Source organism: Suricata suricatta, chromosome 4 (genome assembly GCF_006229205.1).
Source record: "Suricata suricatta isolate VVHF042 chromosome 4, meerkat_22Aug2017_6uvM2_HiC, whole genome shotgun sequence".
Classification (NCBI taxonomy): domain Eukaryota; kingdom Metazoa; phylum Chordata; class Mammalia; order Carnivora; family Herpestidae; genus Suricata; species Suricata suricatta.
In genome coordinates this window covers 85,544,378-85,572,351 of record NC_043703.1, presented here as the reverse complement: position 1 = coordinate 85,572,351, position 27,974 = coordinate 85,544,378, and the positions used below count along the sequence as shown (strand labels likewise).

At 44.7% G+C, this 27,974-nt stretch overlaps 1 protein-coding gene across 3 annotated transcripts in view; it reads left to right on the top strand.

Annotated features, from left to right (window-relative positions):
- The first annotated feature begins 283 nt into the window (after nt 1-283).
- Nucleotides 284-27,974, top strand: part of IL1R2 (interleukin 1 receptor type 2) — a 35,163-nt gene continuing 7,472 nt past the window's right edge. The window contains exons 1-5 of one of the 3 annotated variants that reach the window (XM_029937124.1): nt 284-425; nt 17,208-17,335; nt 18,140-18,401; nt 23,460-23,640; nt 26,097-26,271. In XM_029937124.1, coding sequence (XP_029792984.1) covers nt 412-425; nt 17,208-17,335; nt 18,140-18,401; nt 23,460-23,640; nt 26,097-26,271 — 760 coding nt within the window. In that variant the 5' untranslated portion in view covers nt 284-411. Of the gene's footprint in view, nt 426-17,207; nt 17,336-18,136; nt 18,402-23,459; nt 23,641-26,096; nt 26,272-27,974 lie in introns of all 3 variants that reach the window. The other 2 variants (XM_029937125.1, XM_029937123.1) reach the window with 2 other exon arrangements.

The following is a 27,974-nucleotide window of genomic DNA, read 5'->3' as shown; positions in this document are numbered from 1 at the left end:
CTATCCCGGAAGGGTTCCATGGGGATATCAACATCAACCATCTCACAGGTTAAAGACCAGAAGACCTCCTTTTCTCTTTGAAAGAGGCATGGTCAGGCAGAAAACCACCTCTCTGGTGGAAGTACGTAAGTTTTAGCGAGTCACAAAAAAATCGGGAAACTTACGCACAGTTTCCTTGGCCACTTCCCCATCTGAGTGATCACGCACCCAGAGCCATAGGCCAGAGGGTGCTCCCCTGTGAGGAGGGAAAAGGTGTGTCCACAACCACTCAGTCAGAGAGAGTGACACAAGCTCTATTAGGAAATCCCTGGAGGACGAGGATATAAATCCCTGCCTGACTGCTGAGTTTCCGCTGAAGGTAAAAGTCAGGCCTGGCAGCCTTCCCCGGGCGAGCAGCAACAAGGTCAAAGAATGCAGGGCTGCAGGTAAGAGGCTTGAGAGAGAGAGAGAGAGAGAGAGAGAGAAAGAAATCTGAGGGGTCAGGACCCTTGGGTTCCATTTCAGCATGGAACCTCAAGTAGCTTTCCTGATGTCTCTGGGTGCCTTCTCTGGGTGACATTCCTCATCTCTTAGACCTTCACTTTTATGAAGGTGACCTTGACCTTCTGGGGCTTCAGTTTCTCTGTCAAAAAAGGGCTGGATCAGAGGGTCTCTGAGGATCTTCTATGATTCCAAGCAACAGGTAAAAAAATGGTGCAGAATCCAATAAAAGGAAATTAATAGCTATAGACAGATCACCTTGGGGGAGGCTGTGCCTGCCAGGCTTACACTGAATTCAGAGGCTTTCTTCTTTGGAAGGTCAGGGAACTTTCTAGTATGGCATGTTTCCTTTTTTAAAGGAGATATAACTTTTCTGCCTCTAGGGCTTTCAGACTCTGTGTTGTCTTGGAGGAGTAGCAAGGGGATGGTGATGGTGAAGGGTGAGTCCGGAGGCTGAAGGGTAGTGTTCGAGTTCTGACTTTGCCTCTGACAAGGTGTATGATGTCACACCTGTGTCATATCATGACTGTCTTTCTACAGTCTGTACTCTAGTGAATAAGGAGTACCCTTTGGCTAGAGATCATCTATCCAGTGGCCAGCAGCTGGCCAGTATTCAATAGCCAGGAAGGATTAAACTGACCTTTATCCCTTGCTTCACTCCTGTGAAATAATAAAACTGGGTACAATTTTTAAAATAAAGTTGAATTTTATCCCCAATTATAATTAAACACATTGCACAATTTGTATTTAATCGCTCAGTGCCTCAGTTTCCCCATCTGTAAATAGTGACCTTGATGAGGAGGATCCCAAGGTGGTGGGAAGGGTAAATGAGTGTGAATCCCCGGAAGCATCCGGAGCAGCCTGGCACACTGTGGGTGTTGCTGAAGCATTGGCTCTCGCTCTTTGGCGTTCTCTCTCTTGAATCCCACACCCTTGGAGGCCTTGGCCCCTCATGGAACCCCAGTGCTTTCAGGAGCTCCCAGTTCTGCCATTAGCCTGGTGTGATTCAGGTCAAGCCTATGTCTGTCTGGGTTTCCTCCTCTGTAAATAGGCTGTTGAGTGACCTGACCTTGCAAGGCCCTCGGGGCTGCTTGGAGGTCTGCGTCGGGTGCTGCTTCCTTCTCCGAACTCCCCCCTCCCAACCACCAAGCTCACCTTGCCCTGGCCCATCTCTCTGAGCTCTGCCATCCCAAGAGGGCGGTGGGTTCCTTCCCACAGGCTCGGTGTGGTCTTCCCACACACACCACTGAGGACCTTCTCTCACCTCTCATTACAGTCTTGTCCATTTTTGTTGCATTTTCCCATGTTTTAGCTTCTTTGGATACCCTAAAAGGCAAGCAGGAAGCTTGGATAGGGTCCTAGGAGCTGTGAGGATAGTCTCTGCCCCATTTATTCCCAGCGGCCTGGGAGCACCTCCCAAGTCCTACCAGCAGGTGTCCCTTCAACCTCCTGGCTCCCTCTGGGCCTCACACCCCAGCAGTTCTGACAAACTCCTGTGTGGTGAAGACCCTCAGGCTCCTTCCTCAGCTCCCTCCCCGAGGCTAGCAGAATCCTCGTCACATAAAAGCGCAACTGACAAACCGGAGAACGGGAGTTCTATGGTTTGGGTTGTCTTTTTATGTTACCATCAGCTGCCGGTCTGTATGGGAGCACAGGGGTCATGATGGTGCTTTGGCCAGTGCTTCTCAAACTTGAGGGTGCACCCGAACCCCTGGGGTTTAGTAAGCTCAGACTGCTGGGTTTGCTCAGATTTCTGATTCGGTACTTGTGTGCGGAGTGTTTGAGGACTTGCATTTCTGAGAAGTTTCCAGGTGATGCTGATGCTGCGGGTCTGGGGACCACACTTTGAGAACCACTTCCTTAGGCAACAATAAGAAGTTTTACATCCAGTGGCAAACTGACCAGGGAGTTGTTTCAGGACAAGAACCTTTTGAGGCCATTTTCAAAACAGCCCTCTGAGACCTACTGGGTTTGACACCAGTGCTAGAGGCTGGAGGTCTTAAATAGGAGAATTCTATTTAACAGAAGGCCAAATAGGCACAGCAGGAACAATAGGTATCTCAGTGTCTGAAACTTGTCCTGACGGTTTTGTTCTTTACTAATGAAGGAGCGTTGCTTAACATAGGAAGGGGGTGGCAAAGGGCAGCAAAAAGATGAAAGGAATATGGAAGCTTCTGTGGCCAGGTGATGGGCCAAACCCAGTGGAGCCACAAGGGAAATGGTGGTGGAGCTGTTCGTCCTCTAGAATTTCAGAGACTCTGCTCCAGGGGTTCTCAGGCCTGGCCAAGTGTTAGAATCACTTGGGGAGCTTTTAAAAATCTCTGTACCTGGGACCAATTACATCATTAACATTGGGGCTGGAACCCAGGCATTAGCAGTGTTTAAAGCTTTCTAGAGGCTCCTGGGTGGGGGTGACGTGGTCCATTAAGTGTCTGACTTCGACTCAGGTCATGATCTCACGGTCCGTGAGTTTGAGCCCTGCTTTGGGCTCTGTGCTGACAGCTCAGAGCCTGGAGTCTGCTTCGGATTCTGTGTGTCTCTCTCCTTTCACCTCCCCCACTCTCTCTCTCTCTTTCTCTCTCTCTCTCTCTCTCTGTCTCTCAAAAATAAATAAAAATTAAAAGAAAAAATTTGAAGCTTTCCAGGAAATCACAATGTATAACTAAGGCTGAGACCCACTGTCCTATTCCATTCCTTACACTCCTTTCTTCCCCACCTTCTATTAACTATTCAAGGACTTCTTCTTTCTCTCTTCAAACCCTGTGTTCTGAACCTGTCACTTACCTGATGAGTCTCAGATAAATAAGCATGGTGTGAATAGGAGAGAAGTCTGAGAATCTGTATTAAACTCCACCGAACGTTTCTGAAACATACTTTTGTTAAGAACCTCTCTTTCATATTGAGCATAAATAATTTCCTAAACACAAGGAGGCAAATGATTGTGATATTTGATTGCAGGGCCAAAAGAGTCCCATTTAGAACCAAGATATTATCTTGCTATGTGACTTAGCCACAACCTTCATTTCTGGACATTAGTTTCACTCATCACATGACAGGGATGGGTTAGGGAACAGAGGTGCTGTGCTGTTGTTAAGGATCTCTGGAAAGTTTTTGTACCACCCACATTTGTCATGAAATGTCAAGGGGAAATTTAAGAATATGTGGACTTGATTGGGGATTTCAGGCTCGAGTGTACTCAGGGTCCAGGCAGTAAGTCAGCTCTGTAAGACTATGAGTGATGGGGCTTGTGGCCAACCGGAACGAGCTTATCCCTTAGGAATGACATTCAGTGAAAAGTAAGACCAACACTCTGGGTGAATAATGCTTACTCACAAGTTGAATTAGCCCAGACCCCACTTTGTGATTCATGGACTGGCTTTGACAACTTCTGACAATATGACCACATACACCCTGAGTTATGGCAAATCCTGGCCCCACTGCTTTTATTTGTATTTCCATAGAGGAGTAGGGAACTCTTGTAAGCCTCAGTGTCTTCATCTCTAACGTGAAAATAATAATGTGTAGTTCATTACATGTGGGGGAAATTAAAAGAACTTTGCCAACAGCTTGCCGTTTATTGATGTTCAGTAAATGTTAGCTCGTATCACCATCTTCAATATCAGCATCAGATTATGTGATTCAGACAGGAAAATTTCAGAAGCCACTCTGAAGGCCTGGAGTTATCAGGGCACTGGGATTTAATATAAGCTGTGCTCTCACTCCATGTAGGCATCTGCCTACTTTATTTAAGGATGAGCCAATCTAAAGATCAGTGCTCCCCAATCACCTAGAAGTCTTGTTAATATGCTCATAATTCTGATGCCTGAGTCTGAGGTGGGGCCTGAGATTTTGCCCCTCTTCACAAGCGATGCTGCTGGTCACGGACCACACTTGAGTAGCGAGACTTCAGAGCATTTGGGACAAGGTTTTCTTCCTTGAGAGAAAGGAAGAAGTGAATGCAAAGCTGTGGCTAGGTTCTGGATTTTCTAGAGCTAATATTCATCAGAATGTTTTTTAAGTGTCTGCAGCAAGCAGAATCCTAAGACCACCCTCCACTGATCCATGCGAGTGTATACCCCCGTCCCCTGAATGAGGGTGAGTATAAGAATGTAATGATTAGGTTTGCCTCATTCCACACAGGTGAAGGAATTCTGCAGGTGTCATTTAAGATCCTGACCAGTTGACTTGAAGCTGATCAACAGTAATTTTCCTGGGTGTGCCTGACACAACCAGGTGGATTGTTAAAAAAAAAAAAAAAGGTTTAGAGGTCAGAGTCAAGAGGTCAGAGACACAAGAAGCAACAGCTGATATTGTTCTATTGGTCTTGAGAAAACAAACTGTTATCTTATGGAGGTGGCCACGGGGCAGGAAATTGTGGGTGGCCTCTAGCTGCTGAGAGTGGCCTTGGCTGACAGCTGGCACAAAAGCAGGGACCCTAGTTGTACAATCATGAGGAACTGACTTCTACCAACAACCGCTTGGAATAGGACCCTGAGCTTTGATAGTCTGCTAGACCTTGAGCAGAGATGTCATCCAAACTGAGACCAGACATCTGGCCAACAGCAGTATGACTAATGAACGGGTGTTATTTTAAGTCACTGAGTCCATGGTATCTCTACACAGCAATGGAAAACAAATACGATGTCTTAATTCTTTTCTTTGATTGCTGTGCATATCATTCCAAGTTAGAGATAACCTAAAACATATCGGCAGCTTAATACAACTCAAGTTTGTTTTGCTCATACTATCTCATTGTCACTGGTCAGCTGTGTGAGACTCTGGGCGGCTCACTGTAGCCACTTGAGGACATTTTCGAAAGAGAAGTCATGGACACCATCTGCTGGATTGTTTTGATATGAGTGTTGGGGTGGGAAATAGGTGTTTCTCCTAGTTAACAGGAGGAGAATGTCGTGCAGAAACAACTGAGCGAAACCATGGATGGAGGTAGATAGACCTCAGCCTCCTATCAGGATGGCCTGATGATCCCACGTGGACTCCGTCAATAAATGAGGGCTCAGAGAAAGCGTACTGGAGGGTAGGGCACCAGAAATGAAACACTTAGTGACCCATGTTCTCCTCACTGACTTTTCATGACTGTAACCAGTCACATGGCTATGCCTAACTTTAAGGGTACAGAGAAGCGAAATCCTGTGTGTAGCCCAAAGTAGAAAAGTTCCAGATACTGGTGAGCATGAGTCTGTCTACCACAGCACATTGCTCAGGTAGGGCAGAGGAAGCAGGATTTCAGACCGTCCAGCTTCACGGATCGCTTCTTGACAAGGTGGTTGGGCATCTCTGGGCTGAGAGCAGCCAGAGGGGTTAGTGCATGAACGGAACGCTTGCCCCCAGCCACAGAGGACAGCATAGGGCTTCTTGGTGGGACTTTTTGGGCCTGTGGAAGACCCAGTAAGTCTGGGCCGTCCTCAGGCTTTAGTGGACTTCCTTGTGGCAAGGGACTTCTCCACACGGTATAGAGAAAAATCGCTTGAGTTTTCTATTGTTTGTTTTCGCTTGACTTTGCTCTCATGGACATGCTGGACACGGGTGGGGAAAGCTAGCACCTTCTGTGACCCTCAGAAGACAAGCTGTCCTAGTTGGGCACATTTTCCAGAGAGTGGAAGATGATCTTTCAATGCATAACGAGAAAAACCCACCTTTTTTGACAACTTAATTTTGGAAGGAAATATTTCTAAAATAAATGTATCATGGTGAAAATTTATACTCACTACAAATTGACAACAAAAAATGTACCTTTAATACCTATTCTAAACTTTTAAAAATGTTTATTTATTTTTAAGAGAGGGAGGGAGAGAGAGAGACAGATGTGAGTGGGGGGGGGTGGGCAGAGAGAGAGGGAGACAGAATCTGAAGCAGGCTCTAGGCTGTGAGCTGTCAGCACAGAGCCCGATGCGGGGCTCGAGCTCACTAACAGCGAGATCGTGAGCTGAGCTGATGTTGGACGCTTAACCAACTGAGCCCACCTTTGTGCCCCTTAATAACTATTCTAATAAAATCTCATTTGGTCTTGAGGCCCCTTTTCATTAGGCAAGGGGAATTAAACCTAGCAGTACCATATCATCCCCATCTTGCTGGTACATCTGCCTCTCTTGGATTTATTCCGTCTCTTTTGGGTAGATGCTCAGACTTTCAGAGTTTCCCACCTCCTGGTCAGGAAGGAGTCTGACAATATGGAAGGCATGTCCCCAGGGCAGGATGGGGAGGGTGGCAGTCTACACCTGATGGCCTGAGGACTTCACTGGTTTCCATGAAGATGTCTCCGGACCTGGTTTGCCATGGGGTGCCCTGCTGAATCTACTGCCGAGGTCTGTGACTGGGAAAACCCATGGTCTGGTCTTGTAGCTGGGTTGGAGCCATGACAATGACCAACTTGGGTCCACTGTACCCCTCAGTGGCCCCATAGGTTCTCTGTGTCTTGGCCATGGCCACATTTCTCCCCTGGCTTAGACTGGTCACTTGTGCAGATGATACTCAAAATATTTAACAACCAGCAGGAATGAGCACCAACCACTTGGAACAGATGCTGGAGTATCTGTTGCTGGACCATGAGGATCTCAGGGGGCCTCACGAGAGCCATGCTAGCTGCGGGCAGAGAGCTCAGGGCTTAAGTCAGTTGAATTTAACACCTGTTGGGGATATGTTTCCACATTTAGCCACACTGCTCTTTATGAACTGAATATCTGGCAGCCTCCACTCCAGGTCACCTTGTCCTTCATCATAGCAGCCCCGTAGTAGCCCAGATGGCAATTTACCTCCCATTCCTCACTGGAATAACAGGGGAATATCTTGTTCTCTTCTCCATCAGTGAAGAACTCAGCCTAGTGGGAGACTAACTCTTGTATCTCTCTCCCTGAACATGTCATGCCCTTATTCCCTTCTTCCTTAGTGCCCCCACTTGGTCAGGATGCCTAAAGACCCAATTTGAGAGCAGAACAAAAGTTTCTCTGCTCTCAGCTGCCTCCCCACCCCCACTCCTTCTACCATGTATCTCTTTGTACTTAGTTTTTGAACTCAGAATCAGGAGCATGCCAATATGCCTACTTCCTCTTGTGGTTTTCCTCCTCTCATCCTGGAGCCCCCAAAGCCTTCTCTTCTACTTCCCCTTCCTACCAGGAAGGAATATGTCATATCCACTTCCTTCCCTCCTTTCTGGAGAGGGCTTTTCTCTTCCCTTTTTTTGGGGGGCTATAGTGGCAGAAGAATTGGAGATAGCAAGGAGAGAAATACATTGGCAGGTGATTAGAGTATTACCCTCATCGCATATGTAGAGAAAGAGGATTCAGACAAAACTTAAACATTCTTCATGATTTAGGAAAACTGTCTCGAACATGCACTGTTGTGTGTGGGAACACCCTGACACTGTCAGTTGAGCACAGGGAGGTGGAGAGGACCATTGATGTCAGCTCTTAAAGGTCCCTGATCGCAGCACTCTGATTCTTACAACTGTCTTCATGTTTTTCTTTTCTTTTTTTTCTGTATCTGTCTTCATGTTTTTCTGTCTCCTGTGTCATTGGGCCATCAGCCACCACTCCCTTCTCTGTACATTTTCTTCTACCAACCCAGTCCCTCTTTCTAATTTGCTACCTCAAATCTGCTTTTGATTAAGCATTCTGGTCACATATTCCTGCGTAACGAAGTGCCCTGGAATTTAGCAGCTTACAACAAACACTTTATTATAATTCACATTTTCTGCAGGTCAGAAATTTGAGAAGGATTCAGCTATGCAATTCTTCTGCTCCATGTGGTTCAATTGGGTTCAAACAGTGGTAGTGAGAGGAGTCTTCTGGAGAGTCTCAGAGGGCTCTCCTCACATGGATGGTGCCTTTTAGGGGATTCCCTTGAGGCTAGACATAGCTGGAAGGGTCAGCCATACCTCCCTACACGTGGCCTCCCTTGCAAGGTGGTCTCAGGGTAGTTGGGCAGTTTACATGGTGGATGGCTTTCCCCGGAGTAAGCGACCCAAGGACACCAGCTGGAAGCACACACCTAGCATTATTCGGTTGGTTAGGCACAAGTCCCAGGCAGGTCCCATTCAAGAGACGTGAGTTGGACTCCACATTTTGATGGCAGAGTGGCACAGTCACATAGAAGACCATTTAAGATGGGAGATACCATTGTGGCCGTCTTTAGAAAATATAATTGCCACTCTGAGAAGCGATAATACTCATATTCAAGGAAAAAGAGGTTCTATGAGAGGTGAAAAGCTTCTTCTGTGAGGAACATATATGTGGCTTTGTGCCAGGATCCTATTTTTCTCTTTCAGCTGTTCAGGTCTTTTTGTCCTTGTTTCTTCTGCCCGCCTTGTATTTCAGATGAACAAGTGTTTTGGATGACTGTGTGGTGTTTACCACATACACTCAGATTACAAGAGGTTGAATGGCACATTTGGCTTAAAGGGCTTGCCTTCTGTCCCATGCCAGCCCACAGCTAACGTGACCCAGTGAGTAGCCCCATGGAGCCCCAGTGGGTAGAACCCCCATTCCCAGGAGAATGCAGAGGTCTTGAGTCCTGGCTCTGTTGTTTTCTGGCTCTGGGACTTGTGCAAGGGAGTTGAGGAGATTTGGTGGTTATCTGTTTAAGGCCCCTTACTTGGTGCTTTAGAAACTGAAGCTGTGCCCGGGGCTGAATCCTAAGTGCAAATCCAGACTAACTTAGAATCCCAGGGTTTTACAGCTGGGAGGGACCTGGGAGCTTTCCGCAGCTCAGCCCTTGTATTTATTTTGGAGATGAAAACTGACCCAGATTGCGTAAATTGCTTAGTGGCTTGCCTAAGATCACATAGCTAATTAATGGTAGAGTGAATCCAGCTTCCAGAAATCCAGCTTCAATCTCCTGCTCTAATGTGTCTAAAGACTCTACCGCTAAGATGTCAGTCTGAATGAAAGCATCAGAATTCCATGGTAGGCTTTGAATGTGTATGTGTGCATGTATTTACAATTGTGTGTTTACATGTTAAACACACTTCTTTTTTTTAAGGTTTATTTACTTATTTTTGAGTGAGGGAGAGAGAAAGAGAGAGAGAGAGAGAATGTGCATGCATGCACAAGCACGGGAGGGGCAGAGAGAGAGAGAGAGGAAGAGAGAGAATTTCAAACAGTCTCCATGCTGTCAGTGCAGAGTCCAACTCAGGGCTCAACCCCACAACTGGGAGATCATGACCTGAGCTGATATCAAGAGTCGGACGCTTAACCAACTGAGGCCACCCAAGTCCCCTAAACACACTTCTATAATATGGATTTATCAGGTTTATTGATTCCATTAGGTAAAGTTGAACACCGTTCTAATGTAGTAACTGGTATTAGGTAAGTTATTGACTATGGTGCCAGAAAGTTCTCAGGACCTTACAGTCCCTCTCACAGTAGGGCCTCTGCTTCTCACTCACTTCTTCCAGTTGCATGCTCTTGAGAAAGTTACTCACCTCCTCAGTTTTTGGGTCTGCTTCAGTAAAGCGCTGATGAGAGTCACCACTTTTTGAGTGCTTTGTCTTTGCCAGCTCTGTGTTGACCTCTCTACATGTCACACGACGTCTGGCCCTCCTGGGACACAGGCCAGGCTACAGCCATTTTACAGATTATCAGACTGAGCCTCTCAGAGGCAATATGATCCCCTCCACCCCCCTGCCCAGCACTGAACCATCTAGCTGGCACACAAGGAAGGCAGGCCTCACACTTGCTCTCTCAGATGCTCACATCCATGTGCTTTACTTAGTTCTTTCCTGTATAGACTCCTAACTCTCAGGACTACTGTGAGATGCACACAGACTTCTGAGCTGTCTCCTCGGGTGGAATCTGACTGTCTCCTCGGGTGGAATCTGACCAATGAGTGGAGCTTAGGAGAAAGCAAATTTGCATTTGAAATGACAGAAGTTTCTGGTTTTTTTAAAAAAAATGTTTATTTATTTTGAGAGAGAGGAAGAGAGACAGAAAGAAAGTACAAGAGTAGGAGGGGCAGAGAGAGAGGGAGAGAGAAAGTCTTAAGCAGACACTGTGCCCTCAGTACAGAGCCAGACACGGGGCTCGATCCCACAAACTGTTCGATCATGACCTTAGCTGAAATCAACAGTGGGATACTTAATCAACTGAGCCACCCAGGTACCCCTAAATGACAAAAGTTTCTGACCACGTGTATTTTCCAAGACTCAAAATGTCCATCTAATGAAGGGTAAACTTGGCCATTTATGGAGGGCGCTGGGTTTGGGAAGACTGGATGAGCTCCTGAGCTTTATGGCTTCTAGAGCCCCATCCAGCTCCAGGTTCTGGTGCTTCTATGGAGCAGAGGATGAGTACCAAGGCTAAGGATTGTGTTGACTCAGGTTTACATTCCACTTTATCATTCCATTAGCTCTGTGGCCTTGGGTAAGTTACTTAATGTATCTGAGTCTATTTCCATTGCTCCATGTTTATAATGGGGAAGATGCACTCTACCAGACTCATGAGTTTAGCCCTCTGGAATTGTTCATAGCAGCAAATTCCACTCACACAAATATCAGGCTGGAGAACTTGAAGCCTAGTGGATTCATACTGTGGGTGCTGAGGGCCTCATGGGAGGCGCTTCCACTCCACATCAGTCATTTTCCAGGAGGATGGCAATTATTCTGAGCTAGAGGGGTGGGCTTGTCAGTGGCTAGCCTGTAAGACGGTCTGATGGGCAGGAAGAAGGTGAAGGAAGTGTCTTGGTTGAAGGTCCAACAGGCTTGGGGCTCTGAATGACTCAGGCTTACTGGGAATGCAAAGTGTGAGCAGAGGATTCTAGTGAGTGGGGAGATGAGTTGAGTTGATTTGTTGAACTTCTTTGTCGATGGTTCTTGGGGCAGAAGTTGGCCAAGCTCAAAAGGTTTGATAAGAAAAGGGGGGTTTTAGAGAGAAATGCTACTTGTTGGCAGAAAGTAAAACATAAAGAGACCATGTAGCCCTTGGTGGAGCCGTCTGAGCTTCTCTAGGTTTTCCCTTTGAGATTCAGCCCATCAGAATGGGCTCTTCTGGGTCCATGGCTTCTGGCAAGCAATTCCGTCTTCCCAGGCCCCACCGGAGCCCAGGACATTGAGGAGCTGTCATTCTGACATGGCCATGAAGACTGGAAACAGTTCCCCTGGGCTGCACGGCGCTCCCTGAATTCTGGGACAGTTGGAGTCGGGGAGTTTCGTGGGGAAACCAGCTTCTCTGTTTTCTGTAGGACCAAAATAATTTGTGGACAACCCATCAACCGTTCTGCTTTAGTATTTTATTTTTCAAAACATATTTCAAGGTATATTTTTCAAAAAAAAAAAGCTACCTCAAACCTGGTCATATATTTCTCTGCATCTGAAACTAGAAGATCTCCTTATTCCCTAATCTCTTAACATTCTGTGCTTTCCAAATGCTTAGTTCAAAAATCCTTCTTATTTTGCTTTGGCCTTAAATTAAAAAAAAATTCCAAGCTTAACATTGACGCAAATATTTATACCACATGCCTGCAACATGTGTCAGTTTTTAGGAATTAATTTTACAAACTGGAGGTGGGTGAATGGGATGAGTAGGGCCTGATAACTCTTTGACTTCATTAATATTCAAGATCTGTCACCTTTGTTTTGCTTTTTTGGATGACCGTACCGCCTGACTCAGAGTTGGGCACTGCCTAGGATCTTTCGGGAATAAGGTGAAGATAGAAACAAAGCAAAGTTTAGTCTTTTCAGTGAATTAAGAGATATACTAAAATATACCATAGAGTAAGATGTGTAATCCTTTTAAATGCCTGAAGATTGATCTCTCGGACTACTTACTTATTTGTCCTCTATTTGCTAAAACATGTGTTTCTACATGCATTCTAAAGTATTTAGGGGTGAGGTTTGAGGATGTTTGTAATTTTCCAGTGTTCAGGGGAACAATATGTATATGTGTATGTTTATGTGTATGTATATTATATGTATGCATGTGTGGATATATGTGTGCATGTGTGTACATGCATGTGTACACATACATGTGTGTACATACATACATGTGTATCATTGTTATATGTGTGTATATATGTGCATGTGTATATGTGTATGTGTATGTATGGGTGTGTATATGTGTGTATGTATATATGTGTATTTATATATGTGTGTGTATATATGCAAGTATGTATATATGTGTGTATATTAATACACAGATATATACACATATATAGAAGGAGAGAGACAGAATGAGAATAAAGCAAAATGTTAATAATTGGTGAATCTGGGGCGCCTGGGTGGCTCAGTTGGTTAAGCGTCTGGCTTCGGCTCAGGTGATGATCTCACGTTCGTGGGTTCGAGTCCCGCGTTGGGCTCTGTGACAACAGCTCAGAGCCTGGAGCCTGCTTTCGATTCTGTGTCTCCCCCTCTCTCTGCCCCACCCACTCTCATGCTCTGTCTCTCTCTGTATCAAAACTAAAAAAGATCATTAAAAAAAATAATTGGTGAATCTAAGTAAAATACATACTGGTGTTATACCATTTTCTCACTTTTTAGTCTGTTAGAAGTTTTCAAAATTAAAAGGTGAAGCAAACAGCTGCATCCTCTTAGGCTATGTGTACCACCGGTGAGAAGGAGGCTGACACTGGGGGTCAGAGGTGGTAAGTGGGGTGCCGGGCTCGGTGCAGTGCCCCTAGCTCTTTCCACCTCCCTGTGTTCTTTCTCTTCCCTTGAACTCCCCACACACTGGTGGTCATTTTCTTGTGCCTGGCCCCGCTTCTCATCTTATTCCTCTGTTTTCACACACTGGGTGTAGTGAAACATAGTTATGTGGAAACAAAAATTGTCCTCAAATTCTTGGAACCAGCTGCCTTTAAAATTTCTTTCTTCCAGTAAGAAGGTCAACTCAGATTCAAGAAATGTCAAATCATCTGTAATTTAAAGACACATTGAAAGAAAGTAGGACAGGAAAGGAATGTTTTGTTGCAAACCTCTGCAGAATGAATTCTTTTTCCTTTGGGCCTGCCAAAGAGTTACTATTTCCCACGCTATGGCAATTTTGGTTCCAGCCTCTTCCTGAGGTTTTGATTATTAAAAATGATCGCCACTACATGTTTATGGTTTAATTGTCTGAAGCCACTTCCTGAAGAGGTCACAGTAAGGCAGTTGTTTTTTGACAAGTCCTCAGAGGGAAGCCAAGACAATTCCGTTGGCTGAGGGGCCCTGGAGAGGGGGAGGGGGATGATGAGTACTACATTTTAGGGTTTCATTCTACTGGAACAGGGTCCTTGTTGAAGAACCTCTACTTCTCCCGAGTAGACATGCGATTTTGAGAAGAAGGTTAATGTCCAGGTTGCTTTCAACCCATGATGAAGTAAGTGAGGGGACTAGATTTCTCTAAGACCCTTCCAGCTCTCTCTGTGAAGCCTCAGCTGACAACCCCCCCTGGATGGATACAGCCTGACTCTCTCGTGTGAAAGTAATTTTAGACATGGTTACAGGTCATGTAACTGAAGGCTAAGCCTGCCCTGAGTCCTGGGAGACGCTCTTATCCAAAGGGAGGCTGCTCAGCGCCTCCTGCTTTTGAGTTGAAATCACTTTTTTTTTAAAAAGTTTATTTATTTGTTTATTTTGAGAGTGCATGAAGGCACAAATGGGGGAGGGGCAGAGAGGGAGAGAGAGAATCCCAAGCAGGCTCCATGCTCAGAATGGAGCCCGCTATGGGACCCCATCTCACAAACATGAGTGAGATCAAGAGCTGGATGCTTAACCCACTGAGCCTCCAGGTGCCCCATAATGTAAATGTTTTCTCTTAAGTAAGTTCAACGCCTTGTGTGGGGCTTGAACTCATGACTCTAAGATAAGAGATATACTTTACCAGCTGAGCCAGCCAGGAAGCCGAGTTGACATCTTAGAGTCAGTCAGCAGAAACTGTTTGAAACGGTTGAGTATTCGGAAGATGACCAGTGAGAACAAAACACCCGACCTGGCAGGGCTCCTTCCCGTGGGGCCCTTTTTATTAACTTGGACAAGTTTGCATATTGGGATTCAGTTTACCTATGTATGGCAGGAAGCCTAAACATGTAAAAAAAAAAGTATCTTGGGTGGGATGTTCATGAAACCACGGAGGACTCATGCTCCTGTCTTGTTGCCCCAACACTGTTGGCAAGGGGTCTGCACCTTGTGGCCCAACATGGCTGCCATCCACCCACTGCTCCCATATGGAGCCAGCAGGAAGGAAGACCAGTGGGGATTTTTCAGTCTTTTGAGGAGACTTTTAAGTAGAATTCCCAGGAGAAGCATATATGTCCACATACATTCATTGGCCCAAATTCTGTCCCTAAGCCACTCCCAGTAGCAAGGGAAGGTGGGAAATGTAGCCTTTGTGTGGGACAGTAACGTGATAGTCAGGAGTTCTATAACGGGCAAAGCAGGGAAGACAGATCTTAGAGGACGAAACCAACAGCATCTGTCGTAAATTCCATATTTTTGAAGAGTAGGGGCTTTGGAATCAGTAGTCTTGGGTTTAAACTTCAATTCCTGCTTACTAGTTGTGAGATATTGGTCAAGCTATATAACCTCCTTAATCTCTTGTATTATATGATCTACCAAATTGGCATCATGATATTCACGTCATGGGTAAAATGAGAAAACTCATCTTCTCAGCATTTAGCTCAGTAGCTCATGATCACACCAGCCCTTTTGTCACCATCTTTGACTCAATTCACTTATGTGGATATGTGGTATTGGTTATACATGTGTACTTGACTCCCTCTTTTTTCATATCCTCTCTAGAGAACCAGTGAGTCTGACTGGGACAGGTACAGCGGGGGATGCAAGAAGCTAATGTATGTGCAAAGAGGGCAAAGCAACTTGGTCAGTGTTGATGTGACTCTTATGCTAATCAAGTGGTCTGGTTAACCTGAGGCTGGGGTTAGTGGTTAAAGTCACAGGAAATATTTGTGTTTCAGAAGCATGTGAAGGATGGGACCATGCAGAAGCAGGAAGAGCTTAGGGGAAACAGCCCTGGGGCAGACAGGCAGCTAAGGGAAGATCTCAAGTCATTTCACTGCCTACCCCAGCTCATCATAACCCAACGGGGAGTTTAGACTGCAACTCTGAGCCTGTGCCTTTGGATGAGGGAGGGTTTCTAGCCTGCAAGGGTTACTTCCTTAGTTTGCCAATGCTGCCCTGGTCGCTTACGGTCCATCTTGGTTTACTGTGAGACATTCAGAATGGTATCTGTTCCAAGGACAGGAAACAAGAAAAACTTTACTGAAATGGGGGAGGGGTGGTAAAAGGGAATTTTTTTTTCCTTAGATTCATTCATCACTTCCAATTTCCTGCTAGGCTTTTGATCATTAATAATCTCTGGTACTCTCTGGGACTGGGTATCTTGTAGGCCTTGAGAGCAGTGAATAAGACCAGGCCTCTGTTCTCAAGACTGTCCCCACCCAGGGAAGCCAACAAGACACAGGTGTGGCAGACGTCATCCTTGCTCCCTGGTATTTCTCTTCCTGGTGTAACTTGGAGCTCCTCCCACTAGAAGTGGAGGTAATCTCCCTGATGATGGCAGCTTTGGCCACGTGACTTGCTTTGGCCAGTGGAATGTGGGCAGACCAGCAGTGAGCCAGTTCTGAGAACAGCCTTGAGGGGTTTTGCCCACATTTTTTCCTTTTTTGCCATCACAGAAGGAGATCATCTCCCAGGAGGTCCTAGGTCCAAGGAGGATGAAAAATACATGGAGGAGACTTAAATCCCACCCAAAGCATGGAGTCAAACCTAACAGCCCGATTTAGGTCAGCCAACCCCTATCTGATCCTCAGACTGTGAGCTAGAATTGTTTTACACCATTGGCATAATTGCCACAGTGATTGTTTTATGCATTTCAGTTTTGAGATGGATTGTTGGCAGTATGGCTGTGGCGATGGTCAGCTAATACAACAGACAATTACAATAGGGTGTGACAGGGACTTCAGGGTGGTACAGAGGCATCTGGTGCTCCATCTCAGGGAAGTATGTCAAGTGGAGTGTTTTATGAACTTGTATGAGTTATTCACTATTTGTAACTTATTTTGCTTTTCCTCCTGGGATGCTCTAACCAGAGAGTTAGTGGTACATAGAATCCATCATCGTCGAATTGTATGTAAAATAAGAGCTAATTCATAGAGACAGTAAAAATATAAGGACCTTTTGACTTCTGGTGATTAAGCCACTCATTCATTCATGCATTCATTCATTCAACAAGTAGAACTTAGGGATACGGTTGTAAGTCGGATCCTTGAGCACATGAGCTACATTCTACAGGGAGGAGACGTGGTTGATGATGAATGCCATAGGCAGCAGTAAAGCAGCAAAGGAAGATGTGCAGCATTCACACAGAAGGGTGGTGCCGCTGCACCCAGAAAGGTCAGGAAAGACCTCATTAAAACAATTTTGAGTAAGGACCTGAAGGTTGGCGAGAGCCTGGGCAGTGGCCACAGCCAAGGAAAGAGCATCTCAGTTCAGGGCCGGGAATGCTGAGGCGCACATCCGGAGAGAGAGACACTTTAGGAGATGGAACACCTCGGCCAAGACACCTTGTTAGTGCTCTGGGGAGTTGATGTAAGGTGTGCTCAGGGAATATAGCTATTGAGCAGCAAATCCCAAACTTCTGTTTTTTTCTTGTTTATAAAGTCTGGACATAAAGATTTCCATCATCAGGGGAAGCCTCCAGAGCCTCCTACTGGGACCACCGTCAAGGAGTTCTCTCTCTGGGTGTGCTTGTGGCTCCTGGTGACCCCTCTGTCTCCACCTATAGATTACGGGGCGCTGAACCTATGATCTCCACCTCCCGTGTCCTCCAGAAGTTGCCGGAAACAATGCTCGTCTTGTACATGTTGATGATGGGTGTTTATTCGTTCGCCCCTCAGCCTGAGGAACGTACAGGTGAGAAATGAATCTTTCAGCTGGAAAGGGCTTGCCAGCAGCCTCTCTGGGGGAAAGTGGTTGTTTATCTAGTGCAGTCTGTTGTTTTCAAAAGGCAAGATGTGACCAATGCTTCCTCCTGCCCATCTGCTCTGTTGCACTTGCTTGCTCTGGGCATCGGTCATTCCTGCCAAAGTGTGAGCCAAGAAGGTGGCACGTTTGTCCTCAGCAAAAGGTGCTTTTGGATTTTAACCATGTGTCCTGTCACAACTAAGCTCTTTTTCTATCTGAACTCAGCCCAAATCCACTTTCAATGATAAGGAGTAAACAAGTGAAAACTATGGCCCAACTTTTTAAAAAAAATTTTTAATATTTTATTTATTATTTTTGATATAGAGAGAGACAGAGCATGAGAGGGGGAGGGGCAGAGAGAGAAGGAGACACAGAACCGGAAGCAGGCTCCAGGCTCTGAGCTGGCTGTCAGCACAGAGCCTGATGTGGGGCTCGAACCCACGAACATGAGATCTGACCTGGGCTAAAGCCGGAGGCTTAACCATCTGAGCCACCCAGGCACCCCTGGCCCAACTTTTAAATCATTCTTTCATCTCTACTTGAACTGGATCGAACTTTCCCCACAAAATGTAAATTGGCATTGACGATAGCCCAAAAATTGTTTTGGGGAATTTTGGATCATTATAACAGCAGGGGTTAATGGGGCCTCCAGGGTGCAGGCTGCTTGTTAGGGGCATTCAGCTTCGTCAGACATGCTCATCGAAGGAGGTTTTGGACCCAAAGCCTGACTGTGGTCTCTCTGTCCTTCAGTAGCTGCAGGAAACTGCCAGTTTCTTGGCAAGCATTTCAAAACTGACTTCAAGGTGGAAGGGGAGCCTGTGGTCCTGAAGTGCCCCCAGGTGCAATTGTGGCTGTGGGAGTCTGTCGGCCCCCACATCAACGTGACATGGCGTAAAAATGATTCTGCTAGAACGGTCCCAGGGGAAGAGGGGACACGAATGTGGGTCCAGGATGGTGCTCTCTGGATCTTGCCAGGCTTGCAGGAGGACTCCGGCACCTACATCTGCACTGTCAGGTGAGCGCCCCGGGACTAGGCTAAAAGCGGGGCTCCCTCCAGAACAGACTTTTATGCGCCTCTTCAATATTGACCTGGATTTCGAAATGAGAATCTGCCTTTTGTCCTTTTCACTGTTCCTGAATTACCTCCTACCCGGGAGCCTTCCCCAGATGCCCTCATGGCTCCTTCCTCTGCATTTAAGTCTTTGCTCAAATGTCATCTTTGGAGATCTCTTTTGGAGTACTTAAAGCAGTACTCCAGACACTCTCTCTGGTAGTTTTCCTCACCTGACACACATGTGTTTACATGTTGAATGTTCGTCTACCCTGTAAGAACGTAAACCCCAGGAGCACTGGGACTTGGGCCAATTTGTTCATGCCTGTGTCCACATGGACAGAAGAAACTGGTGTAGAAATTGGATCGGACTTTAGGAGTGAGTTGGTCCAGTTGCTTATTGTACATGTAAGGGGACCAAGCTCACTTATGGAGTGAGCCCAGGTGGCCGGTGTGGAACTGAGACCGAAACTGAAACCTCCTGGTGTGGGGTCTACCCCGCTCCCTCTTTGTCCTGTTGCTTTTGTGAAAAGTCATGGTAACATATGCACAGCGACCAAGTCATCATCTTATCCGCTCTTTAGGGTACACTTTGGTGTGGTAAGCACAGTCACCATCGGTGTGGGACCACTACCCCTCTTCATCTCCAGAACGCCTCATCATCCCGCACTGACACTCTGAGCCCATTCAACACTAGCTCCTCATTTCCCCCAGCTCCTGGCAACCCCCACCCTGCTTTCTGTCTCTGTGAGTTTGGCTGCTCTACGCACCTCACACGAGTGGAGTCGTATAGTGTCTGTCCTTTGTGAGCGGCTTATCTCACTCGGCACAGAATCCTCAGGGCTCATCCGTATTGCAGCGTGTATCAGAATTTTGTTCCTTTTCAAGAGTGGATAATATTTCATGGCATAAATATATCATATTTTGGTACTTACGGTGCTTCTGCCTTTAGGCTGTTTGAGTAATGCTGGGCTGAATACAGGTGTACAAAGATCTGGCGGAGCCCCTGCTTTCAGTTCTTTTGGGTCCATACCCAGGAGAGAGCTGGTGGCTCGTATGGTAATCCTATGTTTAATTTTTTGAGAAACCATCACATTGTTTGGTTTGCAGCAGTGCCGGCTCCATTTTCCATGCCCGCCAGCAGTGTACAAACTTCCAGTGTCTCCACATCTTCACTACCACTTATTAGTTTCTGGGTTTGCTTTTGCTTTTTCTTTTTTTTGGAGAGGGATAATAGCCATCCTCCTGGGTGTGAAGTGATATATTATTGTGCTTTTGATTTGCATTTCCCTAACGATTAGTTATTCTAAGCCTATTTCCATGCCCTTTATTGGCCAAATGTCTGTTCAAGTCCTTTGCCTATTTTTAATTTTTAAATTTTTTTGGGTTCTTATATTTAATTTCTTTTAAAAATGGAAAAACAATTAACATGCAGTGCTATATTAGTTTCAGGTGCAGAGTATAATGATTCAGCGGTTCTGTACATTTCTCAGTGCTCGGCGCGCTAAGTGTGCTCTTAATCCCCTTCGTCTGGGTCACCCATCCCCCAAGCCACCGCCCCGCTGGCATCCACCAGTTTGTTGTCTGTATTTAAGAGTCTTGTTTGTTTGTCTCTCTTTTTTTGCTGTTCATTCGTTTTGTCTCTTAAATTCCACCTATGAGTGAAATTATATGGTATCTATCTTTCTCTGTCTGACTTATGTCACTTAGCATCATGTCATCTAGATCCATCGATGTTGTTGCAAATGGCAAGATTTCATTCTTTTTCCTGGCTGAGTCATAGTCCAGTGTATGAGTTCAATCCTGTCGATGAATCCGGCCTAGGACCTAGACAAACATTCTCTTATTTCCATTTCAGGGAAATGTGGATGTTTGGTTTTTACAATAGCTATCAATGCATAGTTTTCCTTGCCTTTTAGTGTAGAAGAATTCTAATGTTTTCCTTAGGAGCACTACTAGGAAAACTTATTGTTCAGTAGAAAAGGAATGGAAATTGGAATAGTGTGGGGGTGAATCCTATCTCTCTCATTTTCTAGCTGGTAGGACATTGGTCTTATTACTTGGCATTTACGGGTCTCAGTTTTCTCCTCTGTAAAGAGAGTTGTTGGGAGAGTTCTATGAAATCAGAGCATGTGAAGCACCTAGTTATGGGGAGCACCATAGAAGATGGTCGATATATACATGAAAATGCCTTTTCTTTCCTGAAAGCAACGTCTATAGACTCCTGTAGTGATACTATGTGAAAATCAGGGAGAGGTGAACTAAGTCATGTTTGTCTTAAGGTTTGTTTTTATACTTGCTTTAAAAAATTGTACCTCATACTCTTATTTTATTTTCTATTCTTGCAGAAAAAAAGAGATCTGAGATTGAGGGGGGAAGTAGACATCTCAGTGTGGGTCAAGGTTTCTTAGCATGAGAAAGAGCCTGATCTCTAGAACTCTCTCCCGGCTCTGAGACTGGGCTCCCAGTGGGCTGAGAGTCACCGACAGTCGGTGACTCTCACTTATCAACAAACTCATGTTGGGTTCGGAGACAATCGGGGACCCAGACTGAAGGAGCAGCCACTATCTCAAATGCTGGCTGCCACACCAGAAGGAGACATGCTCTAGAGTGTCTTACACTCTATTGCTATCAAAACTTTGGTGTAGGGGCACCTGGGTGGCTCAGTCGGCATCCTGCTTCGGCTCAGGTCATGATCTCGTGGTTTGTGAGTTTGAGCCCCGCATCAGGCTGTGTGCTGACAGCTCAGAGCCTAGTGCCTGCTTCAGATGCGGTGTCTCCCTCTCTCTCTGCCCCTCTCCCACTTGTGCTCTATCCTATCTCTCTCAAAAATAAGTACACATTAAAAATAACATACTTTGGTATAGAAGTGACATACATATGTCATTGACTAGAAGAGTCGTATAACTGCACCCACCCACAGTGGGGGCATGACCATGACTGTTAATTCCACTGTTTGCTCAGGATGGGGGGTTGGACACATTTGGTGAATAACACTCATGACCACCGCCTGTTTGCTGTGGGGATGTAACGCCACGTGGAGAATGTGAGTGGTGATCAAATCATTCCGTACCCATCTTTCTTCTGTGTCAATTTCAATGCCCAAGGGGAATTACGAGATCAATAATGGGAACAGATTTGTAACTTTCAATATGTGTAGTAAGTTTGGTTTCGGGAGATACTGCCCTAATTTATGGGTTTTCCCAGAGGCTTACTGGGCTTCTACCCTTATTTGACCTCTTAATTGCTGTACAGCCTTAGGAAATTACTTAATTTCTGTATACCTAATTTTCCTCACCTAAAAATGATATAATAATAATTCCTGCTCATAGGGTTAAAGAATAAATAAAATAACAAATATAGAGCATAAAACACAGGGCCTGGCACGTGCCTCCTCTAGCTGCTGGGGTGACTACTTTCAGGAGTATACTCTTCTTTAGACTTGTCTTTATTTACATTTTTTCTTATTAAAATTAAAAAAAATGTTTATTTATTTTTGAGAGAGTGAGAGAGCGTGCAATCAGGGGAGGAGAAGAGAGAGAGGGAGACACAGAATCTGAAGCAGGCTCCAGGCTCTGAGCTGTCAGCACAGAGCCTGGTGGGGGGCTCGAACTCACGGACCATGAGATCATGACCTGAGCCAAAGTCGGATGTTCAACCGACTGAGCCACCCAGGTGCCCCTCCTCATTTACATTTCTTACAGTGAGATTATATATTTTTCAAGGTGATAGTTAACTTCCTGCATTTCTTTGTGCCTAAAATATTCACTCATTGTTTTTCCTTTTTTAAACCAGACATGAAATATAATATAGATATTGCCTCTGTATATTTGAATTAATTCTTTTCACTTTCAGGTAGCAAGCTTTTATCACTTCTTTTACATACATTTTTCACATTTTGTTCCTTCTTTAGATACAGATTGTTCTTCCTTTGGCTGTACAGGCCCCCCACCCCTTCCTTATACAGCACACACTTTCTTTTTCTTTCTTTCTTTCTTTTACAGCACACATTTTCATAGCCTCTGTTGATGTTGTGTTTCTTAGATAACCAGGGGCTTAGCTGAGGTCATTGTATTTTTATGTTTTTCTATCTCCCCCCACCCCATGTTTCTATCAACGTTTTGCCTCTGCCTTTTCCCCTGCTCTAGGGTCTTGATAGAATTATGATATTGAGATTAGAGTTAGGCCAACCAACAAAACAAAACAACCAAACCAAACCAAACCAAATTAAAAACAAAACAAACTTGCTTTCATTTCCCTATGCTGTATTGCAAAAATATTTTACAGATCTTACACAAAGTTCTCAGCAGTTTTCTGAAATTCGACTTAAGCTTATAGATGATTTGCAAGAGTAAAGGGAACTTTCTTCTAGGTAAACGGTGGCTCTTAGGAGACCATGTGTCTTTTTGGATGTGGCCTTCTGCACTAGGACGCTGAAGTGTGTTGGGGCTGTGCTCAGGGACCCCCTAGAACCGGAAAGTTAAGGCCCATTTGAAGGGTATCTGGGGACCTCTTAGTGACACTTGATGGGGTTGAAATAAGGCCTGCAGAGGGTCCTTTGGGAAAAATGCAGACCATGTCATCATTTATTTTATTTTATTTTTTACAATAGTTATGATGTGGTACTTTTTTTTTTCTTTTGTCTCTTCAGGACTCAAAAAGATCAGGAAGAGAAGCATTGCAATACTAATCAAGAAATGAAGAACACAGAATTTAATGGGCTTGGGGAAATTATTATTTTTTAAAATGTCTTATTTTATTTTTGAGGGAGAGACAGAGCACAAATGGGGCAGGGGCAGAGAGAGAGAGTGAGACATAGAATCCAAAGCAGGCTCCAGGCTCTGAGCGTCAGAGCCTGACGTGGGGCTCAAACTCACGAACCATGAGATCATGACCTGAGCTGAAGTTGGATGCTTAACCAACTGAGCCACTCTGGCACCCCAAATTAATCTTAACTTCATTTAGCTTTACTGTTATTTTGCCTTATCATTTATTATCCTTTTTTTTTCCCTTTTACATCAGAAATGCCTCTTATTGTGATGAAATGTCCACTGAGCTCAGGGTTTTTGAGAAGACAGAAGCTTCCCTGCCTTTCATCTCATACCCACAAATCCTTACGCTGTCAACCTCTGGGTCTTTAGTTTGCCCTGAGCTGAGTGAATTCACCCGTAACAAAATGGAAGTGAAGATCCAGTGGTACAAGGTACATCTTTAAAAATTGCCATTTAATTAAAATGTGTCTTACTAGTTACAGGAAAGATATAAAATAGCCGTTCTGAAGATAACATATTCCCTTTTATATTTCTGATTTTTTTTCAACTAGTTGGTTTAAAAAGGGTCATAATTAATATGTTCTATTTATCTTTATGTGGCTGGGGCAAGGGTTCTCAGAATAGGAATTTGAGAAGACAGAATGTAAAATGAATGCAGAGGAAGTGACAGTTGAAGAAAATAGCTTTTTACTCTGTCATTTGTCTATAACAATGTAGAAAAAACCAATTGTTTATTTAATGACATTGTATACATATTAATGAAGATTTTTTAAAGCACATGATAATTAACTTTTGTGTTAAAAGAGTATATATATAAACAATTCATTTTTTTGCCTGATTTAACAAATACTATCATCAGATCACCCGTGTAGACCAAGTGTGGGCAAATGATAGCTATAAACAGTGGCCAAATTGAGGGGCTGCCTGTTTTTATATGCTGGGGATAGTTTTTACTTTCTTTCTTTCTTTTTTTATTTGAAAGAGAGAGAGAGGAGGGAGAGAGGAAGAGGGAGAGAGAGAGAGAGAGAATCTTAAGCATGCTGATCATGGAGCCTGATATGGGACTCAATCCCATGACCCTGGGATCATGACCTGAGCAGAAATCAAGAGTTGGACACTTAAATGACTGAGCCACCCAGGCGCCCCCAGTTTTCACTTTCTTAAATGGTTAAAAAAAAATAAAAGAAGACTAGTGTTTCATGATATATGGAAATGATGTAAAATTCAAATTTCAGTGTTCGTAAATAATGCTTTAGTGGGACACGGCCATGCTTACTGTTTCTGTGGTCATACCCCAAGGGCAGAATGGAGTAGTTCTTCAAACTTTCCAGAGGACAGAGGCCATGTGGACTGTCGGCCTGAAATATTTACTATCTGGTCCTTTACAGAAGAATTTGCTGATCCCCGTTATAGACAGACCATAGACTGATATTGAAAAGTACAGTTATTTGTGTAAAATTTGACATAAGGCACCTGGGTGGCTCAGTCGGTTAAGCCTCCTGCTCTTGATTCTGGCTCAGGTCATGATCTTGCAGGATGTGGGATTGAGCCCCATGTCCAGCTTTGCACCAACAGTTGGGATTCTCTCTTTCTCTCTGCTCCTTCCCTGCTTGCATACTCTCTCTCTGTCTCTCTCTGTTTCTGTCTCTCTCAAAAGAAATAAACATTAAAACAATAAAAAAATACAATTTGATACAAATGAATTATTTGATCAAGGATAGGTCAACGAAGTGACTGGTATTATACCTACAAGATATACATAGGACACAGAAGCTGATCTTTACTTAGCCTGTCCTGGGTAGAAGTCTATTCTAGACTCCCTGGCATAGAAACTAACAAAGTAGGGACTGTTAATATCTCCATTTTACAGATTAAGAAATGGAGATACAGAAGTGTAAGGCCCTTGTCCAAGGTCACACGGCTGGTAGATGGTGCAGCCAGAACTCTAGCCCCTGAGGCCGGGCTCCACACACCCCTGCCGTGCAGGGGAGCCCTGGGGGCTTGGAGGCCTTGGAGAAACAAGGGTGCTGAGCCCCGTTTCCGTGTTTGGCTACTCATGTTAGGGACAATAAAATCTCTTTTTAGTTAAATAGATTGTAAAATAATACTTTATGAGCCATTAGGTGACAAACCTTTCCAATTATGTCTGTGCTACTATTCAGAGCAAGAGTCTGAAACAGCTCAAGGTTATGTTTGACTATTGCAGGTCTTTGATCATCATGGCTTTGAAAGTTAGGTTCCTGAGAACACTTTGTGCTTGTTAGGATGTTTTCTTGAATCTCATTCAGCTTTTTCTGTTCTTTGAGGCCTTGCTCTTTAGGATTCTGTTGTGTAAAACCCACAGAATCTTTTGCCCATGTGAGAAGTGGGCCCTCATTTCTCTCATTTAGTTTTTTCTTACAAAATTTCCACCATCTTTATTGACTCCTGAAATTGAAATGATCTTTAAAGTAATTACTGCAACATCATTTCTTTTGAATATTACTTTTCAAGTCACAAGTGATTGAGGGGCAGAGACAGAGAAGCAGAGAGAAAGAGAATCCCATGAGAGGCACAGAGAGAGAGAGAGAGAGAGAGAGAGACTTAGAGGCAGAAATGGGGCTCGAGATCACCCGATGTGGAACTGGAACTCACTAACTGTGAGCTGAAGTCAGATACTTAATGACTGAGCCACCTGGGCACCCTACAATTTTGTTTTCTATGTTAACAAATTCCTTCTGCTAAAAAGTACAGTTAATAGTATGTCCAAAGGACATTTACAAAGTCAATACTAGGGCAATTGTTGGGTTGCATATTCAACATCGATTGACAATACTGATGCTATTCATATAGCTTTTGAGATATAAATTAGTACATAGTATAACTTCCAAAACTATTTTCCCTTAAGGATTCTGTCCTTTTGGATCAAGACAACGACAAGTTCCTAAGCGTGAGGGGAACCCCTCGCTTACTCATACATAATGTGTCTGCGGAGGACGCGGGCTATTACAGCTGTGCCGTGGTGTTCGCTCACGCAGGCACGCAGTACAATGTGACTAGGAACATTGAACTACGCGTCAACAGTGAGTACTTGCCGTCGAGGTACCTCTCCACCCTGTCAAAACCAAGCATGCAAGGAACAAATTAGGGTTTCCGTGGAATTCCTTGAATGTCTTTGTAGGAAAGGAAGACAGACCTGTCAACTTTCCTAAAGCATCAGGCTAATGAAACATGTGTGAACCTTCGGAAGATAGCGGGATGTTTTCATGAGAAAAGGTGAATCCCTGGGTAGTTGATAGGGTTCCAAGTGTGAGGCTAAAACACACCAGCAGAGGGCACCAAACACTTGGTTCACTTGGAAGGTCTCTTTCGAAAGCCCCCTTTGGAAGGCTTGTGCTCCAGGGTCAGTGATCAGAACATGGCTGCCATAACTTTATGTATAATTCTAGGATACTAGAATTTTATTGGGCTTTTCAGTTAGAAGGCTGTGTATTGGCATATCCAGTGGAAATTGCCTTTTTTTTGGTCTTCCCCAAGGCATGTGGCTCTTGAAACTAGAATTTCAAACAGTGAGGGCTCTCATTGGTTTAAATGAGTTCCACTTGAAAATAATGTTGTGAACAGTGTTGGTTAGTATTTAAAATTGTTCAGCATTTACTGCATACCTCCTATGTGCTGGACATCAAGCTTGGTACAAGGAACACAAAAGTGTTTTAACCCTGGACTCCACCCTAAAGACTATACCTCCTTTCTTGATGTTATATACTGAACAAGGACACAGTTGGAGTCTTCTAGAGCATTTCAGAGGGCTTTGAAAATACATTAAGGTTAAATAATTGGTCATTGAAGGGAGAAGACATTTTTTTTCTTTGGTCACAGGGAATCCAGAGATTCAATTTTACTATAGGGAAAATCGTGCCTCCCATGAACTAAAATCTCTAAGTTATATATACAGCATTCATTCATATCAACAACTTATTCCCCCACAGGGAAATCACAGAAACTTTCCGGTCTTTGAAGGGGCTCTTAATTATCCTGTTTATGTGATACTGCCCAGGAACGCTAGGGGGCGACCAACCTTCATAGTACCCTGCGTTATGCTCACACTCTCAGAGGTTCTCAAAGGGTGGTCCTGGGCCAGCCAGCAGTAGCAGCACTTGGGTGCTCACCAGATTGAAGAATCTCAGTCTCCATTCCAGACCCACTGAGTTAGAAACAGGCATGTGGTGGGGGGAGCACAGCAATCTGTGTTTAACATGTGGCCCACGTGATGCTGCTGCACCTTCAGATCTGAGAAGCACTGAGGTACTAGCCCCTGAGGCTCTTTTCTCACCTCCTCTCTGTTGCCCCCCTCCCCCTCAGTGCAGCAGACATGTGATTATGAGTGTTTGTGGGGGGCAGTTGTGGGGAGGCTCCTGGTCACGATCAAGAAGCCATCTGGTTTGGTTCTCTGCTATGAGACTGTCTAATACTTACTCACGTTAGGATTTCAAAACGCTTTGCAGGGAAGACGTAAGGATTTGCTCTGGCTCACGTGCCCAGTTTCTTCAAGCTGTTGAGAGGCCTTCCTCTTGGGGAGTTGGGTTGCTATTCAGAAGTCCATTTCTGTTTCCCAAAAGAGTTACATCTTCAATGAACAAGACATAGTAGCCAATGCTGGATTGTGCTCATTATCACTCAGTGTGGGATTAGCAGTATAAACAGGGGGTTCCCAAATTCCAGTGCCTTTTTAAAATTTTTTCAAGTGACTCTTTATTATTCTGAGGCAGGCACATGGGGAGGCAGG